The 25,080-nt window shown below is 37.4% G+C and overlaps 1 protein-coding gene across 1 annotated transcript in view; it reads right to left on the reverse strand.

Annotated features, from left to right (window-relative positions):
- LOC126831046 (gem-associated protein 5) overlaps window positions 1–23,679 on the reverse strand; it is a 108,418-nt gene extending 84,739 nt beyond the window's left edge. The window contains exons 1-2 of the mRNA XM_056102759.1: window positions 23,663–23,679; window positions 19,382–19,553 (exon numbers count right to left, since the gene is read on the reverse strand). Coding sequence (XP_055958734.1) covers window positions 19,382–19,454 — 73 coding nt within the window. The 5' untranslated portion in view covers window positions 19,455–19,553; window positions 23,663–23,679. The remainder of the gene's footprint in view (window positions 1–19,381; window positions 19,554–23,662) is intronic.
- Window positions 23,680–25,080: the final 1,401 nt, after the last annotated feature.

Genomic DNA, 25,080 nt, shown 5'->3' on the forward strand with positions numbered 1-25,080 from the left:
TGATTACACAACAGACTAGTAAGCGTCTTATTAGTGTGTAAATTGTTTACATGCTTGATTATTGATGAGTAGGTCAGCGCACGTGTTTGTATTGAATTGTATGATCGGGGGGTGGGGGGTGTTAGACAAATGAGTTGTGACAATGTGGCGTGAACACTTAGTCCCATTTTTCGCTTTGTTTTGTTGTTTAGATGATAGGTTTAACGATTTGTATGTTTCTAGATGGGATCTTTCTTACCACTGACCCATGGGACACTGATGCCTGAAGTGGATTTCTTATTCACGTGGGTCAGGGGTGAGGGAGTCCTGTCTCCTTGTGTGATTTGATCTGGTTTAGTTCAAGTATTTTCATATGTTTTATAGAATAAAATTTATTATCACTTCAGGCAAAGTATTTACAGTATCCATGTTTATTTGTACCAGAACGGGAGAGAAGGTGTACTTACGATCTTACTTTGATTTCAGTCCGAACTGAGTCAGAGTGGATTACACTGGGGACAGTGCTCCTTTATCTCCTGACAGCTGAACAAGTGTTACTTAACAAAGATTATTTCAGTTATGTTTATAATTATTTAATTATTCTTGATATATTTGCAATGGAATATAGAAATTTTTGTGAAGTTTTGATATTTTTGTTTTGAATATTGGGAATAGAGGGTAATGAAATGCTGGCCTATGCATTTGAAGGGGGTTCGAGAGATGGAATATTTCATCACATTATTTCTCCCCAATACTTAATACTTCTGGAAGCTGGAGGAATTGACATGCTGAGGATTGGTGTACATTTCAGGCCAAAATAAAGACCTGCAATAGGCAGATTTAGCTGTTGCATAATGTATGCTTAAAATAAAGAATTAAGTGTATTTCTTCTGGGTGACTTTATATCGGTAATACATGTATTCCAACCGTAGAATAATAAGTCAACTTCTGCCTACAGGCAGATAATTAAACAATAGAATCACATAAATACTCTTAATTTCCTGAAGCTGATTCTATAATTCAATCAACTATATGCAAGGGATCTGTACATTAAATTATGGCATGTGATTATTGTGGATAACTGTAAATCACTTGAAGGCACAGAATGTAATTAAGATAGAAATTTTATCAGACAATTCTACCAATATGTACATGCATTTAAACATATATTATACAAGAACTAAACAGTAGAATCTGTATGAGCAGCCACTCCTATTCAGCGACATCTCCTTGTAAGCGGTCACGATAAATCCCCCCGTAAAAATTCTATTGTTTCATCTCTTTATTCAACGGTCACTCCTCTAACGCGGCTAGCGGTCACTATTTTACTAATAAATTCAACAAAACATCGCCCATTCAACGGCCATTGTTGAATGATACCATCTTGTCGTTCTTTGTAACACCCCTGCTAATCCTGTGAGTAGTAGTTAATTAACTGGACCCCCACTGATCAGGTAAAAAGAAATGCAAAAATGACAATCAACCCGGGATTATCTGTTAATTAATCTTTTGTTTTATTAAACGACTAACCTGATCATTGTTTTCACACGTAATGACACATTATTTGATACTGAATGAATAAAATAAAAGTACCGAGTTTTGTCACAATCATCTAGTATCTCTTTTCCATTGCCACTTTGTTGTTAAACAGACGTTTGATAGAATAAAATTAATTCATGGATTTTCTTCACAAAAATGGATAAATATTATAAAATGCATCACAATGGTAGACAGTAGTATCGAAGGTTGGTACAAAATGACAAGTTTACAGAAGTTATGTCCGAGATTCGAGTAAAGAATTTTCGTTCGGCGCAAGATTCAGCGACGGTCAAATTTACCGATGCAAGTATTGATGTTCGCTTCCAATGCATCCAAGCGTAATATTTAATTTATGTCAGCACAAAAAGCACCGAGATTTTATTAAGAGGCCACTCCCGTTAAGCGGTCAGTTGTGAAAATTCCCTTGGGTGACTGCTTAATGCAGATTCTACTGTATATTATACAAGAGCTGAATCTGCCAAATGCAGGTCTTTCTTTAGGCCTGAAATGTTATCTAAATTATTACTTAGATATTAATTAATTTATCCAGACCATAATCAACCCTCGATGCCATTGCTAGCCTGCAACATTTACTGGATTAGAAACCAATGTGCTGCTCAACTGACATTGATGATTAAATCAAACAAACCAACAGTGAGGCTGATGCCCCCCTCCGGAAACCCAAATTAAATAGATGACACATATTAATTAATCGCACATTTATTTTTTTCAAAAGTATAGAGCAATCAAACTGATTATCAACTATACACTAAGTTTCATCTCTACCAGACAGAATCAAGATTATCTTGTCCCAAAGCATCGACCAATGAAATTGATTAGCTCTGCTTAGCTTCAGCTCGAAATGTTAATCATTGAACTCAGTCAAGACATTCACCTAATGAACATCAACATCAAGTTTAAACATTCTACCTTGCCTACCTCAATTAAAAGCAGAGTTGTTATGTTCCAAAGTCTTGACGAATCAAGTTGCCTAAGCAGAAAATTCTCATCAACCTTAGTAAAGGTAATGATATAATGAATCTATACTCAGAGTTTCATCACTCTCACTTAATTAAAACCAAAGTTATCGTGCCCCAAAGCATCAACCAATGAAATTGCTTAGCTCTGCTTAGCTTTAACAGGAAAGTGTGAATGATCGAACTCCATCAAGGCATTCGCCTAATAAACACCTACATCAAGTTTAAACGTTCTAGCTCAATTAGAAGGAGAGTTATTGTGTTCCAAAGTCTCGGCCAATCAAATTGCTTATTGCTCTGCTTACCCTGAGCAGAAAATGCTCATTATCGAACTTAGTCAAGGTAATGATGTAATGAAACTATACACCAATTTTCATCACTCTCACTTAATTAGAACTAAAGTTATCGTGTCCCAAAGCATCAACCAATCAAATTGCTTATCTCTGCTTACCCTAAGCTCATCTTCGAACTCCATCAGGGCATTGGCCTGATAAACACCTACACCAAGTTTGAACATTCTACCTCAATTAGAAAGAGAGTTATTGTGTCCCAAAAAGTGTGACAGACGGACAGACGGACAAACCCATTTTAATACTCTCCTGCTTTCTTCGAAAGGCGGTGGACAATAAATGAATAATCAAGACTATGTTTTTTATCGCACCGACTTTAGTAATGATGATTGAGACTAGGTGCAAAATTCAATCGCTAAATTCTCGTTTCAGAGTGGATCAATTTGACTGAAATATTCAGCAAATTCCCTTTATATTATCTAGTTTTTAACTATTATAGTGAGAACTGTCAGCTCTTCATCTAATCTCCCATAATGTATCTTTAACTTCATATTTATAATATAGCATAAGAAACATTGTGATCATCTCTTAAAGATAAATTTCAACAATCCAATCTATAATTTCTGTGACAATAATCAAAAGAAGAATATTTTTTTCTGATTGATTTATTATCATTTCTAGCCAACAGCTATCAGACAATTTCCATGTGGAGATAAATAATTTAATTAATTCTGCAAGTACAGTTGTACTGTAACAAATAAAACCATGACATATAGAACTGTAAGGATTCAAAATGAAAGAAGGTTAGATTGGTATAACCATGTTTTCTACAAAATAAACTTTTTATTATAAAATTACATTGTGAACCAAAAACACAGCATGTTTCAAAACTGATCATGACAGCGATTATCCCGAAAACATGTTACTGTAGTCTATTGATCTAACTTTAAAGATACATTATGGGGGATAAGATAAAGAGATGGCAGTTCTCGCTATAATAGTTAACCAGCGGCTGCCAGGCAGGATATGCCCACATTTTCGAGAGATGGATAGAGAACAAGCTATAAAGAAAGTGATTTTTCGTACAAGCAGGGGCCATAATTCAGAAAGTTACGGTCCGATATGTGTGAATATCGAAAGGAACCGAGATCTTTGGGTTATAAATCGGATAAAAATTGTGACCTCTATAGGGTCAACAACCTTGATATACCATATTTTTTGCTCTTTGAGAACGAAGGGCGGTCATTTTGTCTGTCAGTTTTGGGCCGATTTTCACGAAATTCGAACTCAGTCGTCCTTAGGGTGTAACGGTAATATAATAATACGTTTTTTTAAATCGGATAAAAATTATGACCTCTATAGGGTCCACAAGCTAAAAACGCGATTTTTCGTACAATCAGGGGCCATAATTCAGGAAGTTACGTTCCAATATGCACGAATATCGAAAGGAACCGAGATCTGTGGGTTATAAACTCACATTTCAAGTTTCAACAAAATCGGATAAAAATTGTGACCTCTATAGGGTCCACAACCTTGATAATACCATATTTTTACACTATTTGAGAACGAACGGCGGCCATTTTGTCTGTCAGTTTTGGGCCGATTTTCATGAAGTCGTCCTTAGAGTGTAACTGTGATATAATAATACGTTTTTTTAAATTGGATAAAAATTATGACCTCTATAGGGTCCACAAGCTAAAAACGTGATTTTGTGTACAATCAGGGGCCATAATTCAGGAAGTTAAGTTCCGATATGTGCGAATATCGAAAGGATCCAAGATCTTTGGGTTATAAGCATACATTTCAAGTTTAAACATAATCAGATAAAAATTGTGACCTCTACGGTGTTAACAAGCTAAAAACGTGATTTTTCGTACAATGAGGGGCCATAATCCATGAAGTTACAGTCCGATACATGCCAATATCGAAAGGAACCGAGATAGACTGTTCACAAACAATTGTTGACGGACGGACGGACGGACGAACGGACAGGGGCGACGACAATATACCTCCACTTGAAAATGTGGGTGTATAAAAATATTTGGATCAATTCTTTTGGTAGACTTTTATACTTTTTATTGTGAATGGTTCTAAAGTCTTTTATCTTGAATATTGTGCCCTTAACCCTCTCGTTACGTAAGCGCCCGAAACCGCCCGTAACGTCCTGTACGGGATCGCCCGATGTCGCCCGAAATGACGGTCGGTAAAACTCGGTAATTTTCCACTCGGAACAAAACTCTCACGTCACTAACGACAACTGGAGTGTACTGTAAACATAGCAGTATTCAAAATGGCGGCCTCCGTGAAATTTTTTATATTGAAGAGTTTTGTGTAAAAATGAAGGTTTTTCGTTGAATTTTTGAATGGCGTCATCGGATTCAGACGGCGATTTTAATGGATTCGATTCTTATGACGTTGAATGTGCCGAATTGAAGCAAAAAGAGGTAATAAATGACCGTGAATTGGATGATAATTTTGACGATGAAAGTGACATTGAAATTGAACAAGGACTGGAATACGATTCGTCTGGAGAGTCTAGCAGCGAAAATGATGACTTTGAGGACATATTAAATAGGGACGATCTCGAATGGAGTCAGATTACTCGCAAGGTAATTATCAAACGTTTTTCGGCAAAACAAGGACCGACTAATTTTCCAAATGTAGGTCAGATTGACATAGTTGATGGCCCCGGATACATGTATACAACAGATTTACCTAGTATAAATAACATAAATCCAATCCATTGAAGTCGCCGCCCGAATTTGATGATAGCACCCAGAAACTCAACAAAAAATTGTTTATTTTTGTATATTGAGCTTTTTCAATGGAATACATGTTAACACCATTAAGCCTTAAAAACTACAGCTTTGTACATTAATATTAAGTTAAATAAGTCAAGGTAAGCAAAATATGTCGACAACCTAACGGTTTCCTCCGTCGCAACTTATGATACATAAGTAGTGATGAGAGATGCATATTTCTAGTTGACTCCATTGGAAAGAGAATTCAATTTCCTTTCAGAAAATCATAACTTGTCTTCTTTGAAAGTTGATAGGTTTTGAGCTATAATCACATGAACATTTCGCATATTTTTTCGACGTTTTTTCTGAATATTGTCAGGATTTGGCGTCATACATTATAAAACTCACTAGTAATGAAAGGGTTAAAGAACAGAAAACCAAACCTTTCAATTTTCCATATGAAATCAAGTTCCTTAGTTCTAGACCCCTGAGAGAGAGAGAGAGGGAGAGAGGGAGAGATAAATGGGGTCCACTCGACACAAACTAGGTCACCCCGACACAAACTAGGTCACCCCGGGACAAAAATATGGTTCAATTTTATTTAATTAATTCCCTTGCGAGTAGGGGTCTTTAGCAGTGGGAGGAAACCGTGGGAGGTTGGACAGTCGACCCTAATCCTTGTCACGTACAACCAGGGTAACGAAACCAGGGCAGTTGACTGAATGACAGACCTTATGATACAATCCATCAAGATCATAATCGAAGTTATTATACGTACAAGACAACATAATCAGGGGCGGATCCAGAGGGGGGGGGGGTTGGGGGGTCCAAACCATGGGTTCCACGTCGGCCGTATATGCCGGTTGAGACCTGCGGCTATGGCAAATTGCCGTTCCTAGATCTGACCTAACGGTCATTTTGCACGCCGGAAAGAGAGTCTTTTTTTCCAAAACCCAATTTTCAAACATGGCTACGATTGACCTCCACTATATGTAACTATACAAGAATGCACACGTATAGAAGCCAATCTCGTGATTGGTGTTATAGAGTTGTATAAATACAATAGTCCTCAACAGATGATACTGAGTGGTGTGTTGATAATTAATGATGAGTGTCTGGTAGAAAACAATAAAAGTTAATTGATAAGTGGGAATCTAATCAACGGCGTGAAGCGGTCCATTGTTAATCATTCACGTATTGTCCACGTGTAAGAAGGATTTTCAACATCAAAGCCGTTTACCGCTATTACGGTTAGGCACGATGTAAACAAGGTTATTATGAGCTTCGAAAAAAGGCAAATGATATAAAATACTGCTCTTCGCATCCAACCAACTGTCATATAAAATAAAAACAGCATAGAAATTACGAAGTCCTCAAAATTTATAAATTTTTATAGCGGCATTATGGCCTTGTGGAAATTGTAGAAATAAAATCTAGAGAATAGTTGACTTGCTTACCGAAAAATTAAGAAAATTACGTATTCCAGTTCTATTGTGCAGTGATATTGATAATTCCACGTGTAGAAAATATGTCGTGTATATACGGTTACTCTTACACACGACGATATTCTAGGGGGCGCTAGTGTCGTTAGCTGGGAAGTTAGTTATCCGTTAGTCATTTAGTTATACATTATTAGGATTTACGTCACAATTCTGCAACTCGTAATTCCGTAAGAGATGGTCTTAAAACCAATAAATGTGAGAAATATGCCGTGGATAATTATATATTTATCTTCATATCGAAGTTATTGTGTTACAACTCAAAATTATCCAGGTCAGTGTATTTACTATGGAGCATGTGGTAATTACGTGTGAGCTACTGAAATGGTTTTTCTACGGCCAATTCAACTATTTCGCTATTTAAGTAGCCAAAATGGAATATTTAATTAATTAATAAATAATTATCATAAGCCTTACTAATATTTCATTTTTAAGTCAAATATATTTTTTTTTGTGTACCCCATGGTGACAAAGTGGTATAGACACGTGAATTCACAATACCATACCATGAATAAAAAGCATGAAAGATGAATTGACTTTGAAAAGTTTTCGTGCGTTATCGTTGTAAAACAACCTTTTGTAAAACAACTTTTTTTTTTATTAGAAAAGTGTCATAATTGTGCTTTATCCTTTATCGTCAGATGGTGCGACAGGATGGGCACTCAAAGCGCGAGATAATGATATAACATATGTGATATCACAATTAATGCTTTGCATCAATAATTAAATTGAATCACAATGTCATCGTATTAATTTAAGATAGGTTGCCAGGCAACGAAACATACGCCCACAGCAGCTAAATCGTCCGGGCAGTCAACAAGGGTTGTCGCATATTTTTACTTTTTTCCGTAATGAAACATTTATAATACACTAAAATCTGAATAAGAGCAACAACTCACGAAGTAATTATATGAAAACTATTAGTTCTGCCCCATGCTAACGTTTTGTATGCAAAGCTTTTAATATCATGGATTTTACTGTTCAAGTCATAAAAATTCATTGAAAATCAATAGGAATCTTCATCTCATGACCTCAAACACTGTGTATAAATTTAAACTCAATCGGATATTAACTTTAGCCTCTAGAGCATCCACAAGATTTTTTTAAGTGATCAAGGGCCATAACTCTGGCAGTAATTATCGGAAATCGCTGAAAATCAATAGGCTTCTTCGTCTCAAGACCTTAAACACTGTGTATAAATTTAAAGTCAATCAGATATTAACTTTAGCCTCTAGAGCGTTTAAAAGCAATTGTGGACACCAGACCGACGGACAAACGGGGGCGACGACAATATACGACCACATTTCAATGTGGGCGTATAATAATAAAAATTGATGTCAAACGAGGTGTTGGATTTCTCTGTTTAAAAAGCTCAATGTGTATGTATATACACCAAAATGACGATAGAGACCATGCATTTCTCAAAACATTTCAAGCCGAGGGGGGGGGGGGGGGGATATATTTTCTCAGGAACCTGGCAAACCCACTCCTGCAAAAATTCCTGGTTCTGCCCCTGATAATAAATGGCACTAAGCCTTGGATCACCTGTAATTAGAGTCGGTCATCTCACCTGAAAGAATCGACCACATTTACCAGATAAATAAGACAACAACTCGGTTATCCAGAAATGTCAATATTTGATGTCAGCAGAATGGCTTAACAGAAATTAATTAAATTACCACGGAGAAATTAGCAAACAATAAGAGGATAATAAACACGGTTTCCCAGTTTGCACCTTTTCAAACATGGCCACAAGTATGTTGTAATCTTGACAACAATGGCATGTGACAAAGCTAAAAGACATGCTTTCAAATAGTGTATTTGTTTGGCATCCATTGAACTGATTTTTGTTTGTTTTGTACATTTAAATTTCAAAACTTGTAGAATAATCTAGAGTAATCAGATCGACTTGAAAAATAAAGATAGGTTGCCAGGCAATAAAACATATGCCAACAGTAGCTAAATCATCCAGGCAGTCCACATAGGTTGTCGCATATTTTTTTGGGGTCGGTAATGAAAGAATTTACAAGAAACAAAAAACTGATTAATAGTAACATCCCATATAAGTATTTATCAGAAATCATTAGACATTTTTTTCAGCTTGCAGTGCTTCCCTTAAACTCTGTATATGAAATCAAAGTAAATCCAATGATAACTTTCATCTTTAAGAGTATCTACAAGATTTCTCAAAGTGACCAAGGGTCATAACTTATGCAATATGTAACAGAATAAATTTGAAGTCAATCGGGTAATAACTTAAGTGTCTACAGTGCCAACAAGATTTATCAAAGTGATAAAGAGCCATAATTCTAGCAGTAATACTCAGAAATTGAAAACCACATCAAGGCTTCCTTGTCTCATGACCTTAAAGGAGCTAAATCGCTAATATTTGGTACCTAGAAATTGACAAATGGGTCGCAACGCATATAATAATGTAATATGAATGTATATAAACCGATTTACACTCAATCGTTTCCGTTTTTACTGTAATAATCAGTTATATTTGACAAAATATGCCAGAAGTCTCATTCGAATGGCAATTTCTAGCATCTAGTAATTCCAGTCTACACCGATAGTATTTATTGCGCATGCTCTCCAGATAAGAATATGGCATCACCGTTTAACATGACTTGTGGAATATGTCTAGTCTCTTTCTCCAAGGCCCTTGTTACAAATGGCGCTGAAACGCATTATGGTACACGATTCGTGTACCAATGGTAAAATGTTTATTTTGTCTTAAATATTGGATATCAGAAGCTCATCTTTTCCCGATAAGATCACAACATCAATGTTGATTTAAATTGACAAATAATTCGTGTTTTCAATGTCAAAGACTTTGGATGACACCAAGTTAGAGACGGGGCTACTTTAAACACTGTCACTCACTGTGTGTAAGGCGTAATATAATGCCTTGGAGGTATTTTCCCCAACCTTTTCTTAGAACATAGTTCTTCGTCACTTCGTCAAATAAATTACACAATAAAACGTCACGCTTAACGGGTTAATTATCCGAAATATCTGCAAACCAATTAACTTAAAAACTGCATAAATTTCATGTCAATTGAGCAGTAATTTTAACCGCTAAGAGCGTCCACAACCAATAGTGGACAACTGGCTAGAGGTGAAACCAATATACGACCACATTTCAATGTGTATAGTAAAAAAATATAAAATTTAAAAGCATCACGTGTTCACTATTCTGACTAGTTTTGATATTATTGTGTATTAATAATAAGAATTAGATTTTTCAAAAAGTATTAGAAAAATGTGAAGGTTTGTCAGACACAAAGAGAGAGAGAGAGAGAGAGAGAGAGAGAGAGAGAGAGAGAGAAATGAGGTTTAAGGTCCACTCAACACAAACCAGGTCATTTCGGGACTAACACATGGTTTAATTTTATTTCAATAATTCGCTTGCGCGTATGGGTCTTTAGCAGTGGGAGGAAACCGGAGGACCCGGAGAAAACCCACGAGGTTGGACAGGCGACCCTACTCCTTGTCACGTACAACCAGGGATTCGAAACCACGCCAGTTGACTCAATGACAGGCTTTATGATACAGCGTGCACGTGCTAACCATTCAGCCATCTTTGGTTTATATTTCAGTCTTTAATATCGATATTAATACTTTAATACAGCAACAGGATTAAAAAGAATACCTTTTTTTTTTAATTTATACTTAAATTTTTCATCCCAGTTTCTTCAAGTAGTGTAATATTCTGATCCATGTTTTTGTTAAATAAATGTTTGTTGTATGGGATACTATGTTTAGATTTGTATTGAAGGAAGCTTCATTCACAGGCTCTGTTGTTCACATACATTTATGTGAACTCTGCTTTATATACACTGGATAAAGAGAGAGTGAGAGATGGGGTTTAACCTCCACTCCGCACAAACTAGGTCATTTCGAGACTAACATAAGGTTCAATTTTATTTCAATAATTCGCTTGTGCGTAAGGGTCTTTAGCAGTAGGATGAAACCAGAGGACCTATAGAAAACCCACGAGGTTGGACAGGCGACCCTACTCCTTGCCATGTACAACTGGGGAATCAAAACCACGCCAGTTGACTCAATGACAAGACCTTATGATGCAACGTGCACGCGCTAACTATTTAGCCATCTGACTCCCTTGTCCTTTAAATGATCAAATATGAAATAAATTAACTCAAGCTTTATGTCATTGTCCACTGAAAAGATTAAAAATAGACAATCTTATGGCACACACGGCAATTGCCGTAGTATTTAGTGAAATTGTCGTAGAAAAAATAACAATAACTATGGTATCTTCAACCATAGTAATTTGTATTTAAAAAATGAAGAATATCACCACAGCAATTGCCGATGTTGACACTTAAATCGACACTGTATACTTGCGTAATCCACAGCATAATCGAAAGTAGGAATTTATTTTCTTTGAATGGTATTTAGTAATTAGAACATAATCATATAACACACTATTTATGGAATAACAATTACTATGGTTTATTTCACTGTGAAGTTTCAACAAGATTTCACAAGTCGTTATCAACCATATAACACAAATAAATAAAATAAGAAATATGGTTATAATACAAGAGCAGTGCGAATCCTCCAATGGGATATAAGTTCAGCAAAAGTGAGCAGCTGCCGTTAAATACACAAATGATTAGAAATATGGGTATAAGGTATAAACTGTAATTAGTATAGATAAGAAGAGAAATAAAAGATCAAATAATTATTTAAGAGTTATAATAAGCCATGTTATATATAGTAATTAGTTCTAGATAAAAGTGGATTTGTCTACGATATTACCTTGGTGTAAGTGGAATGAACGATAGATGAAAGTAATAATAAAAGATGAAACAACAGGGATCATAGACGTGGAATTGACCCCCGACCATTAAAACAAGATAAAGTAAATATAAATATAACTGTACAAAATAATATTAAAATTAAAGAATAATTACATTATAAATTGTTCTGGGCTGATATATACTACATTTTAATGATGTGATCATAACGCTCTTGGAATGTAAACTCCTGGGTCCCTATTTAGTTTTGGTCTACGTATATTAATTGCTTCATGAATTCTTCGGTTTCGTTTGTTGTGGTGGTTAACTGCTAACTTTTTAACATTTGACCAGTTCACTCAGTGGCCTGTGTTTTCAATGATCTTATTGTTTTGTTTCTTCCTCCCCCCCCCCCCCCCCCCCGGAGTTCTCGTGACCGCACTTTTCTATCTAGTTAGATCTCGAATGACTTGGTTAAAAATAGAAGGAACGGCACTGAAATTGTTTGGCTTTTTACGATGACATCACAGTGGACCACAGATTACCGACAACACTTGTCATCACGTGGCATTCATAGTTCACACTTACTAAAAAAAATCTGAGCCCGATATTCTCTAATATTTTATAAAGTGGAATTATATATGTGCTTATTATATGCACCCCACCTCTCCCGCTATATAATAAAGTTTTATTTGAATTAGGAGATAAACACTTCCTGTTTGGTATTTAGAGGGGGTTTATTGTCCATTTAATCATGGTTGAATTATCCATTAGAACACGATACACAAGCTTACTATATCTAACAAGCCCAATATTACTTGAATAGTGTTTTAAAGATACATTCCCGCGTACAAACTGGGCGATTTAATGGTATATATGGACTAAAAACATATATGGACTAATTAATTTGTCATAATTTTGCTTCAAATCCTCCTCAAACATTGTAATTGCGAAGGAATGCCCTGCTATAAAAATTTAATCAAACCAGGTCATGTTTACGTCACATGACTTACCTCTCTTGGAAGTCAGAGGAGAATTCATTGCATACATAAGACGATGTTGTCTTTAATATCGAATCCTTATTAAATTTTTGGATTATCAACTACCTGCATCCTTTTTATCTCAGAAAGTGTTGTACGTGTAACTCTTCATAGCGTTTATCAACTTGTACATGAAGCGCTCAATGTTCGCGTGTGACCTTTGACATCATGTGTGCATAAATTCTTAATTGTCGGGCTGTTAATTAGGGGAACCCTTACATTTTTGTCCTGTATATGCTCCATGAGTGTTTTTCGGGGAATCCAGTATTTTTCTAGTAAGATTGAATATCTCTACTTTCCATATATACCAAAATAATCATACTTTTATTGGAAATAACCACCCGATAAATACTTTTCTGGGGACCTATCTTTAAATTTCCATTTCTTATAATTAGTTTCCATCAAAAACAAAGCAATTGAGAGATAAACAGAGGATAGAGAGAGAGAGAGAAATGGGGTTTAAAGTCCACTCGACACAAAACTAGGTCATTTCGGGACTAACATATGGTTTAATTTTATTTCAATAATTCGCTTGCGCGTAGGGGTCTTTAGCAGTGGGAGGAAACCGGAGGACCTGGAGAAAACCCACGAGGTTGGACAGGCAACCCTACCCCTTGCCATGTACAACTGGGGAATCAAAACCACGCCAGTTGACTCAATGACAGACTTTATGATACAGCGCGCGCACGCTAACCATTCAGCCATCCAACCCCCCCTACACACTGAGGATAGAACCCAAGAGGTTTGTAATGTAGAATTTCAAAATTAAAGATACATTGTAGGAAATTAGATAAAGAGCTGGTAGTTCTCACTATAATAGTTAAAACTAGATAATGTAAAGGCAATTTGCTGAAAATTTCAGTCAAATTGATTCACTCTGAACCAAGATTTTAGAGATTGAACTTTTGGCCTAGCCTCGATTATCATTACTATTACTGAAGTCAGTAGGAACAAGCCAACAGTGAGGCTGATGTCCCCCACCGAAATAGGAAAATAATTAGAGGACACATATAAATTTATCACAAATAAGCGGAACGGACAGACAGACAAAAACAGACAGACGGACGAACCCATTTTAATAGTTCCCTGCTTTCTTCGAAAGGCGGGGGACAATCAAAGTAGGAGAGTTATTGTTTTCCAAAGTCTCGACCAATCAAATTGCGTATCGCTCTGCTTACCCTGAGCAGAAAATGCTCATTATCAAACTTAGTCAAGGTATTACTGTAATGAAACTATACACCAAGTTTCATCAATCTCACTTAATTAGAACTAAAGTTATCGTGTCCCAAAGCATCAACCAATCAAATTGCTTATCTCTGCTTACCCTAAGCGGAAAATGCTCATCTTCGAACTCCATCAAGGCATTGACCTAATCAACACATACACCAAGTTTGAACATTCTAGCTCAATTAGGAAGAGAGTTATCGTGCCCCAAAGTATCAACCAATCAAATTGCTTATCTCTGCTTACCCTAAGCGGAAAATGCTCATCTTCGAACTCCATCAAGGCATTGACCTAATAAACACATACACCAAGTTTGAACATTCTAGCTCAATTAAAAGTTATCGTGTCTCAAAGCATCAACCAATCAAATTGCTTATCTCTGCTTACCCTAAGCGGAAAATGCTCATCTTCGAACTCCATCAAGGCATTGACCTAATCAACACATACACCAAGTTTGAACATTCTAGCCCAATTAGGAAGAGAGTTATCGTGTCCCAAAGCATCAACCAATCAAATTGCTTATCTCTGCTTACCCTAAGCGGAAAATGCTCATCTTCGAACTCCATCAAGGCATTGACCTAATAAACACATACACCAAGTTTGAACATTCTAGCTCAATTAGGAAGAGAGTTATTGTGTCCCAAAAAGTGTGACGGACAGACAGACGGACAGACAGACGGACGAACCCATTTTAATAGTCCCCTGCTTTCTTCGAAAGGCGGGGGACAATAAGATAAAAAACATAGTCTTGATTATTCATTTCATGATTTAATTATGAACCTAATCCAATAAACATCGCAGGATAAGCGATGCCATCGAGAGTTGATTATGGTCTTTCCGTGTTAATTAATGTCTAATTAATAATTTAGATAACATTTCAGGCCTACAGAAAGACCTGCAATAGGCAGATTTAGCTCTTAAACATATTGGTCTTTGAACTGTCAAGGCCATGAGAACTGTTAATTAGACAGTAAAGTCAGAAGTCAAAGCAACGGTCTACTTAGATGATTTCTCAACTATTGGGTATATAATCATATTAGCAATTTTAGTTAAAGAAATGTTACTGCAGGGGAAATTCATGATGAAGCTATACAAATGCCAAAAGGACTTGAAGTTCTGTGCGATTGCCTAATTTTTAAGCCTTAGGGGCAACATGATAAAATTCTACTAAGAGCTTAACAGAGTTATTTCCGATAAACTTGGTAATTTAGCAGATGGACGTATATTGTTTGATTTATATAGTCAGTGTTATAAAGTCAAGATAGTTTTTAATACTTGTAGATTGTGGTGTATATATTGATATATTCAGATATCTAGAAGTTTTGTTATTTCCCATATTGAGATGTCTAATGAGTAGCTGTGCAAAGTGGATTCATACATTTGCTTTATATTTTCCTTTTTATTTTGGATTTTCATCTATTTCTTTATTGTTCAGTGCCATCTCAAGCACATTTAAATACCAAAATATAGGCTATAGCTGTTGTGAATGTGGGATTTAACAATGTCCTACTGTTCTGCTCCGACTGGGCTAATAAAAACGGGCATACACCATACAGTATGTAATGCGGGGAAATTTTGACCGGGCAGCGGCATTATGGCCTACTCTTATATCGAATTCCAACTGCCAATGTGTACACAGGGTCTCAATTTTTGTCCCATCCTAATAACTAGACAGCTGTCCTGCACCACTGACAAGGGGAAACGAGAGAGAGAGAGAAATGGGGCTTAACGTCCACTCGACACAAACTAGGTCATTTCGGGACTAACATATGGTTTAATTTTATTTCAATAATTCGCTTGCGCATAGGGGTCTTTAGCAGTGGGGGGGAAACCGGAGGACCCGGAGAAAACCCACGAGGTTGGACAGTTGTTGGAGTTGTTGTGAATGACATCAATGTTAGCAATGTCAAAATTTTATTAACCATTCATTTTATTTAAAGACCAGCGGCTGCAGGCCACGAAATTTCACGCGAATGATACCAATCGGTTACGTGCGGTAGCGCCAGCTCAAAAACACGCGACCGATTTCCTGGTTACGCAAATTTAATTAAACATATGGTTTAATTTTATTTCAATAATTCGCTTGCGCATAGGGGTCTTTAGCAGTGGTAAGAAACCGGAGGACCCGGAGAAAACCCACGAGGTTGGACAGTTGTTGGAGTTGTTGTGAATGACATCAATGTTAGCAATGTCAAAATTTTATTAACCATTCATTTTATTTAAAGACCAGCGGCTGCAGGCCACGAAATTTCACGCTAACGATACCAATCGGTTACGTGCGGTCGCGCCAGCTCAAAAACACGCAACCGATTTCCTGGTTAGGCAAATTTAAATATCGGTTACATTAACAAATTCCATTAACAAATTTATTCACATTTGATCAATTTTTATACAGGATGACTTTGTGACACGTGCAGTCTAAATTATTTGTATTATAGCACAAACTCCATTCATTCATTCTTGGCATTTCATTTCTCCATCTTACCAGTACTTTGACAGATCACGTATTTTGACACCACGTAGTAGGCTATTGACCAGTTGCAAGCACGTTGATTTAAAAATGCCTCCCGCCCCTAATTCTTTAAATGATTAATTATGCCTTAAATATTTGAAAGCGTACCTTTGGATTTTCAAACACAAAATGAGAAATCAGTTTGACTATTTAACATGTCAGCTATATTTTAAAAGAATTTACTGCACGTTCTCCTGTCAGTTTTCAGTATAGCCATGCCAATGACCCATATGTATGTCGTCAACTTTGACCCAATCTGGCATCGCTCGAGCGATAGTGTGAACGATTTTACTTTCCTGTCTATTTTGATATTATTTCATGACATCAAACTATTCTGTTTCCTTTTGAGACTTTGTGTATAGAGTGCCAAGGTTATTAAATACTGTTTGGCAATCAGTCGCTACCTATGAGTGATGCTACGTGCTTGGATGAATGATTGCAAATGACAAGTGTAATATGAAGTTCGCATGCAGTCGTCAGTGACTGAAAACTATGTGGTAACTACCATTCCTGGTTTTTAAAGGTCAGATATGATATAAAAACGAAAATCCATTAGTAATTTTTGGAACTGATTCCCCTCTGCAACCGAACCGTGACCAATTAACTGAGTAGCCATCATTTACGTACATCAGCCGCTTGATGTTTGAAAAAGCCGATTGATAGAAGAATTATTAAAATATAGGGATTTAGTGAAGTGGAACAATTTTTTCTATTATTAAATGAATAATAGCACAATTTAGATCTGGATAAAACATGAAAATAGGGCAACCATTTTATGTAACCAATTGGTTACGCAATGGTCATCTGGCGTAACCCCAAAAAATGGTTACGCAGAGCATAAACCTGCAACCATTTTTCTGGTTACGCCAAAATTTGAAATTTCTAGCCTGCGGCTGCCAGGCAGGATACGCCCACATTTTGCAAGAGATGGATAGAGAACAAGCTAAAAACAAAAAAGGAGTTTTTGTACAATCAGGGGTCATAATTATGGTCTGAAATGCGCAAATATCAAAAGGGACAGATTTTTGGAATATAAAGATATGTTTTAAGTTCCATTTAGAGGGTCCATAACCTTTGAATTACATACTTATATACAATTCGGCCATTTTGTCGGCAGTTTCATTTCGATTTTCCCAAAATTCCAATTCAACCTTCATTATGGTGGAATAGTGATCTAAATGGTTTTTAAAATTGAAAAAAAAATTGTGACCTCTAGAGAATCCACAAGCTAAAAATGTGATTTTTCGACCAATCAGGGACCATAATTCATGAAGTTATGATCCGATATGTGCGATAATCAAAAGGAACCAAGATCTTTGGGTTATAAAACATGCATTTAAAGTTTCATCAAAATCGGATCAAAATTGTGACCTCTAGAGTGTCCACAAAACGAGTATTTCGTACAATCAGGGCCCATAATCCATGAAGTTATGGTTCGATAAATGCCAATATCGAAAGGAACCAAGATCTTAAGGAGATAAACCTACATTTCAAGTTTCGTTCAAATTGGATAAAAATTGTGACCTGTGAGAGTGTCCACAAACAAATTGTGGACGGACGGACAAACAGGGGTGAGGGCATAATACGTCCACATGAAAATATGGGCGTATAAAAAACAACTAGCTTTCTTTTTAACACAGATTCTTGATTGACATGCTGGTTGTTGAACATGTAGGCATGTAAAAATCACCTAGAATGTCTACAGAGCAATTTAAAGTTGTCCTATCATAGTTGATAAACTTCTTAACTCTAAATTACATAATTTTTCCATTTCAATAGAAACAGATCCTAAGTATGTGATGTCAAATACTTAGAGCTATGTACAAACCTGTACTTAAATACAAAATTTATGAGGTTTAGTCACACTTAATTTTTTTTAAAAACTTTGTACATAATTTTTTTTAAAAACTTTGTACATAATTTTTTTTAAAAACTTTGTACATAATTTATGTTTACTTGGACAAACTAATTTGAAGGTTTGTTCTTTTTGAACAGCTATTAAAAATTTTACTTCCTAGAAAAAAAACTAATATAAAAACTTGCAAAATACACCCACATTTTGCAAGCGATTTCTCGTTCAGTTTCGGTCTGATTTTTACGAAATTCAAACACAACCATCATTATGGTGGAACGGTGATATATTTAAACGCTTTTAAAATCGGATAAAAATTGTGACCTTTAGGGAGGTCGGGTGTTCGATCCCTGCATTGGCCGAGAAAGTTCATCCAGATTTTCCGGCGTGGTTCTCCCTTGTCAGTGATGCAGGACGGAGGGGCTGACAAGGAAAGCTGTCTAGTCGTTCGGATGGGACGAAAAACCGAGGTCCCGTGTACACATTGGCGTGCACGTAAAAGATCCCTTGGCAGTTGGAATTTGATATAAGAGTAGGCCGTAGTGCCGCTGTCCGGGCAAAATTTCCCTCATAGCACACTGTATGGCGTATGCCCGTCTTCATTAGCCCAGGTTAGGAGCAGAACAGTAGGACGTTAAACCCCATTTCATTTCATTTCATTTCATTTCATGTGACCTTTAGAGGGTCCACAAGCTAAAAACGTGATTTTTCGTACAATGAGGGGCCATAATCCATGAAGTTATGGTCTGATACTTGCCAATATCAAAAGGAACCAAGATCATAGGGAGATAACCCTATATTTCAAGTTTCGTTCAAATCGGATAAAAATTGTGACCTGTAGAATGTCCATAAATTGTGGACGGACAGACAGATGGACAGGGGCGACGACAATATACGTCCACATGAAAGTGTGGGCGTATAAAAATTATATTGTTTTGGATTTAATGAGAACTTCAACTCACCATATTCTATAACAGCTTTAGGTAGAGAGGAAATCTTCCATCTATGTAAAGAACAATCAAACCCTCCACTCATTACTTCATCTGGATCGAGACCACTCCATAAAACTCCTAATATTCTACCTTGATGTTCGTCATATTTTACTAAAGCTGTTCCTGTTTTTACATTCCATACCTACACATGTATATAAACCATACACAGTTAAACATACATTATGCAAGAGCTAAATCTGCCTATTTCAGATCTTTCTTTAGGCCTGAAATGTTATCTAAATTATTAATTAGACATTAATTAACTTATCCAGACCATAATCAACTCTAGATGGCAGCGCTAGCCTGCGATCTTTAGTGGATTGTAAGCCGATTTACTCCATAACTTTCCTTCTCGATTAAACGATTAAACGGATAATCGAGACTATGCTGTTTATCGTACTGACTTTAGTAATGATGACCGAGGCTTATGGGAATTTCAGTCGCTTAGTTCTCGGTTCATAGTAGATCAATTTGAATGAAATTTTCACCAAATTGCCTTTACATTATGTAGTTTTTAACTATTATAGTGAGAACTGCCAACTCGTTACCGTATCTCCCATAATTTATCTTTAATATCTCTTAGTTTAAACCAGGGTGTTGGGTGGAGAGTGATTTAACATGGGTCGTATGGATCCTAATGTTTGGAGAGAGAGAAAGAGGAAACTGGGGGTTAACGTCCACTCGAAACAAACTAGGTCATTTCGGGACTAATATAGTGTTCAATTTTTATTTCAATAGTTCGCTTGCGTGTAGGGGTCTTTAGCAGTGGGAGGAAACCAGAGGACCTGGAGAAAACCCACGACCCTCGGGATAAAGAAGCAGGGCACCATGAGTGAAATTTCACCCAGACAGTGATTTACCATCTATTTGTTATTGGATTTTAACTGTCAGAGTTTTTAATTATGTATATGAGAATAGTGGACCTTGGTTATTCATCCCAATTGAATTGCTAAGAGGTTTTGTTCCTTGCCAGGCCCTTTCGTCCTGCGTCACTAATAAAGGTCAAACCGGAAAGGTAAATCACGAGAAATTTCTAGGCCAACAACTGTATTGAAACCCAGGACCTTTTGATTAATGAAATGAAATGATATGAAATGGGGTTTAACATCCTACTGTTCTACTCAGGCTGGGCTAGTAGAGATAGGCATACACCATACAGTGTGCTATGAGGGAAATTCACCAGGGCAGCGGCACACTTATATCAAATTCCAACTGCTAAGGGATTTTGGTTTCCGTCCCATCTGAACCACTAAGACAGCTGGTCCTTGTCAGGATTCATCTTCAAGGGAACTTGTTAATACGACAAAACTAAATCCCCACCAACAATATACCTAAATTGACTTTAAATATAAACACATCAGAGAGAGATGGGGTTTAACATCCACTCGACACAAACTAGGTCATTTCGGGACTAACATATGGTTCAATTTTATTTCTATAATTCGCTTGCGCATAGGGGTCTTTAGCAGTGGGAGGAAACCAGAGGACCCGGAGAAAACACACGAGGATGCACAGGCGACCCTACTTCTTGTCACGTCCAACCACGCCAGTCGACTCAATGACAGACACTATGATACAGCGCGCACACCGGGGAATCGAAACCCCGCCAGTTGAATCAATGACAGGCTTTATAATACAGCACGCACATGCTAACCCCCCCCCACCCCCCACCCGTAACTCATAAGCAGTTGTGAAGAACATGATGAAAATGGAAACTGTTTACATCAGACAGATGATACCATGATTTATTAGACCATCCAGCTCTCCCCAGAGGTTGAGATGGCCTAGTGATCTAGAGTGTCACGCTTTGACCTCTAGCTGACCGGTCACCTGACTTGCGGTTGTGGTTTCGATCTCTGGTGTGAGCGTATGTGGCTTGAAGATAGGGGAGCTTTCTCAACCTCATGGGTTCACTATGGGTACTCCGATTTCTCCTCCCACTTGCGCTAAGATAATAACCAGCGGCTGCCAGGCAGGATACACCCACATTTTCGAGAGATGGATAGAAAACAAGCTAAAACGAAAGTGATTTTTCCTACAATCAAGGGCCATAATTCAGGAAATTACAATTCGATATGCGCAAATATCGAAAGGAACCAAGATCTTTGAGTTATAAACTTACATTTCAAGTCTCAACAAAATCGGATAAAAATTGTGACCTCTATAGGGTCCACAACCTTGATATACCATATTTTTACGCAATTTGAGAACTAGGGGCGGCCATTTTGTCTGTCAGTTTTGGGCTGATTTTCACGAAATTCGAACTCAGTCGTCCTTAGGGTGTAACGGTGATATAATAATACGTTTCTTTAAATCGGATAAAAATTATGACCTCTATAGGGTTCACAAGCTAAAAACGCGATTTGTCATACAATAAGGGGCCATAATTCATGAAGTTACGGTCCGATATGCGCGAATATGAAAAGGAACCGAGATCTTTGTGTTATCAAGTTTCAACAAAATCGGATAAAAATTGTGACCTCTACAGGGTCTACAACCTTGATATACCATATTTTTACGCTATTTGAGAACGAACGGCAGCCATTTTGGCTGTCAGTTTTGGGCTGATTTTCACGAAATTCGAACTGAACCGTCCTTAGGGTTAAACGGTAATATGATAATACGTTTTTTTAAATCAGATAAAAATATAGACATCTATAGGGTCCACAAGCCAAAAAACGCGTTTTTGCGTACAATCAGGGGCCATAATTCATTAAGTTACGGTCCGATATGAGCGAATATAGAAAGGAATCGAGATCTTTGTGTTATAAACTTACATTTCAAGTTTCAACAAAATCGGATAAAAATTGTGACCTCTATAGGGTCTACAACCTATTTGAGAACGAATGGCGGCCATTTTGTCTGTCAGTTTTGGGCCGATTTCCACGAAATACGAACTCAACCGTCCTTAGGGTTTAACGGTGATATAATAATACAATTTTTTAAATAAAGATTGGGACATATTACAGGGGCGGATCTAGGAATTTTGAAAAGGGGGGGCGCCGCAAAATGAGGGCACTGACCGCGGAGACGGGGCACGCCGCTGAGAGGCAATTTGGGGGGGGGGGGGGTCCCAAGAAAATTATCCGGCATTTCCTTGCATCTGTAGCCATTCCAAGAGCTATTTGGCTGATATTTTCGTCTAAGTAAACGTTCGGAAATCGTTGAAAAAGAGCCTTAAAATCGAGCAAAAAAGCCAGTTGAACATGCGACTCGAAAATTGTCAAGGCGAGCGAGGCATTATGGGAAAAAAGACGAATCTATTCCCTAGCCACTTCACTATTTAGGCCTTGTAACTTGTACTTTGTACTGTCCACACATGAAACAATGCTACACCAAGTTGCACTCATGCGCGTCGGTGATGGGCATGAGTGTATACCCCGCCGATTCCACAAGATGTCTGTCTATAGTCACTCTGTAGGATTAGGGCACCGTCAGCTAAACAACAAGAATTCGTTTGAAAGTGGAAGCATTAATTAGACCAGACTGGTGTGTTTGAATCGATGGTTTGAGTCATTTGGGATCCCTGCAACGTGTTGGGAACAGACATATTTGGGTCTGAGAAAGGGCACTTTCAGCAGTAAAAAAAGGGCACTGTCGAAAATTAGGGGGGGCGCGCACCCCTCGCGCCCCCCCTTAAATCCGCCTCTGTATTATTCAGTTACAACAAGAGTGGTATTGAGCCTTTAATAAAATGAAAACTAGTAGAAGCTGAAGTTAAAAGTTAAACACTAAGAACAACAGATAGAGAGAGAGAGAAATGAGGTTTAACGTCCACTCGACACAAACTAGGTCATTTCGGGACTAACAAATGGTTCAATTTTATTTCAATAATTCGCTTGCGCATAGGATGACCTGGAGAAAATCCACGAGGTTGGACAGGCGACCCTACTCCTTGTCACGTACAACCTGGGAATCAAAACCCTGCCAATTGACTCAATCGGCCATCCACCCCCCCCAAGAACAAGAACAACCCAGCCCCCTCGATTGAGTATAAAGAGTAGTGTTAGTGATCATCAAACTAGGAATTAACTTACAATAAGACTGGAATCATAACCACAAGAACAACTGAGCCCCCTCAATTGAGTATAAAGAGTAGTGTTAGTGGTGATCAAACTAGGAATTAACTTACAATAAGACTGGGATCATAACCACAAGAACAACCCAGTACCCCCCCCCCCCCCCCCCCCCCGCCCAATTCAGTATAAGGAGTAGAGTTAGTGATTATCAAACTAGGTAATAATAACTTACAATAACACTGGAATCATAACCACCCAGCACCCCCCACCCCACCCTGATTGAGTATAAAGAGTAGAGAAATAACTTACAATAACACTGGAATCATAACCACATGAAGCTATTCTGCCATCTATATGTGGACTCCATGATAAACCTGTTACACGTATTGAATGACCATCTAATTTTCTCATACTTTCAATAATAGTCACTGGTTTATCCACTGGTATATCTATATAAAACAATAAAATACACCTGTCACAATATAATAGTCACTGGTTTATCCACTGGTATATCTATATAAAACAATAAAATAACAACACCTGTCACAATATAATAGTCACTGGTTTATCCACTGGTATATCTATATAAAACAATAAAATAACAACACCTGTCACAATATAATAGTCACTGGTTTATCCACTGGTATATCTATATAAAACAATAAAATACACCTGTCACAATAAAAAATAACAACACCTGTCACAATATAATAGTCACTGGTTTATCCACTGGTCACAATATATTCAGATGAGAGGAGCTACTACGACAAGATGGTATCATTCAACAATGGCCTTTCAATGGGCAATGTTTTGTTAAATTTATTAGTAAAACGGTGACCGCTGGATGCGTTAGAGAAGCGACGTTGATTAAAGAGATCAAACAATAGGATTTCTACTGGACGGGGTGGGGGTGGGAAATTTATTGTGACCGCTGAATAGGAAATTAAATGGGTTTTAATGTCCTACTGTTCTTCTCCAGCTAGGCTAATGAAGATGGACATATACCATGCAGTGTGCTATGATGGAAATTTTGCCCAGACAGCGGCACTACAGCCAACGTGCACGCCAATGTGTACATGAGACCTTAGTTTTCCGTCCCATCCAAACGACTAGATAACTGTCCTTGTCAGGCCCTCCAGGCTAGCTAGCCAGCGTCTTACCCACTTAGTCACCTTGGCTGCCCTCATTGAATAAGAGTGGCTGCTGTATATGAATACGTACCGGAGAGATCGACAATATGAACCATGGCATCATTAGCCCCAGAAGCTAACCAACTATTACATGTAGAGATAGCAGGTCCACCTTGTGTTGTGATATGTGGGTGCCATTGTAAACAGTTTATTAGTTTTCTATGTACTTGTATGACACATCGTAGTTTAAAATCAGCCCAATATACATCCACTGATCTTTAAAAACAAAAAAAACTTTTCATTTGAAATTTAAATAAAATCAAGCAACCCATACAGAAAAATACAGCCTTAGAGAGAGGGAGAGAGAGAGGGGATTAACGTCCGCTCGACACAAAATAGGTAATTTCGGGATTAACATATGGTCCTTTAGCAGTGGGAGGAAATATGAGGTAGGACAGGCAACCCTACTCCTTGTCACGTACAACCAGGCAATCGAAACCATGCCAGTTGACTCAATGAC

This window comes from Patella vulgata, chromosome 8, assembly GCF_932274485.2.
Source record: "Patella vulgata chromosome 8, xgPatVulg1.2, whole genome shotgun sequence".
Lineage (NCBI taxonomy): Eukaryota > Metazoa > Mollusca > Gastropoda > Patellidae > Patella > Patella vulgata.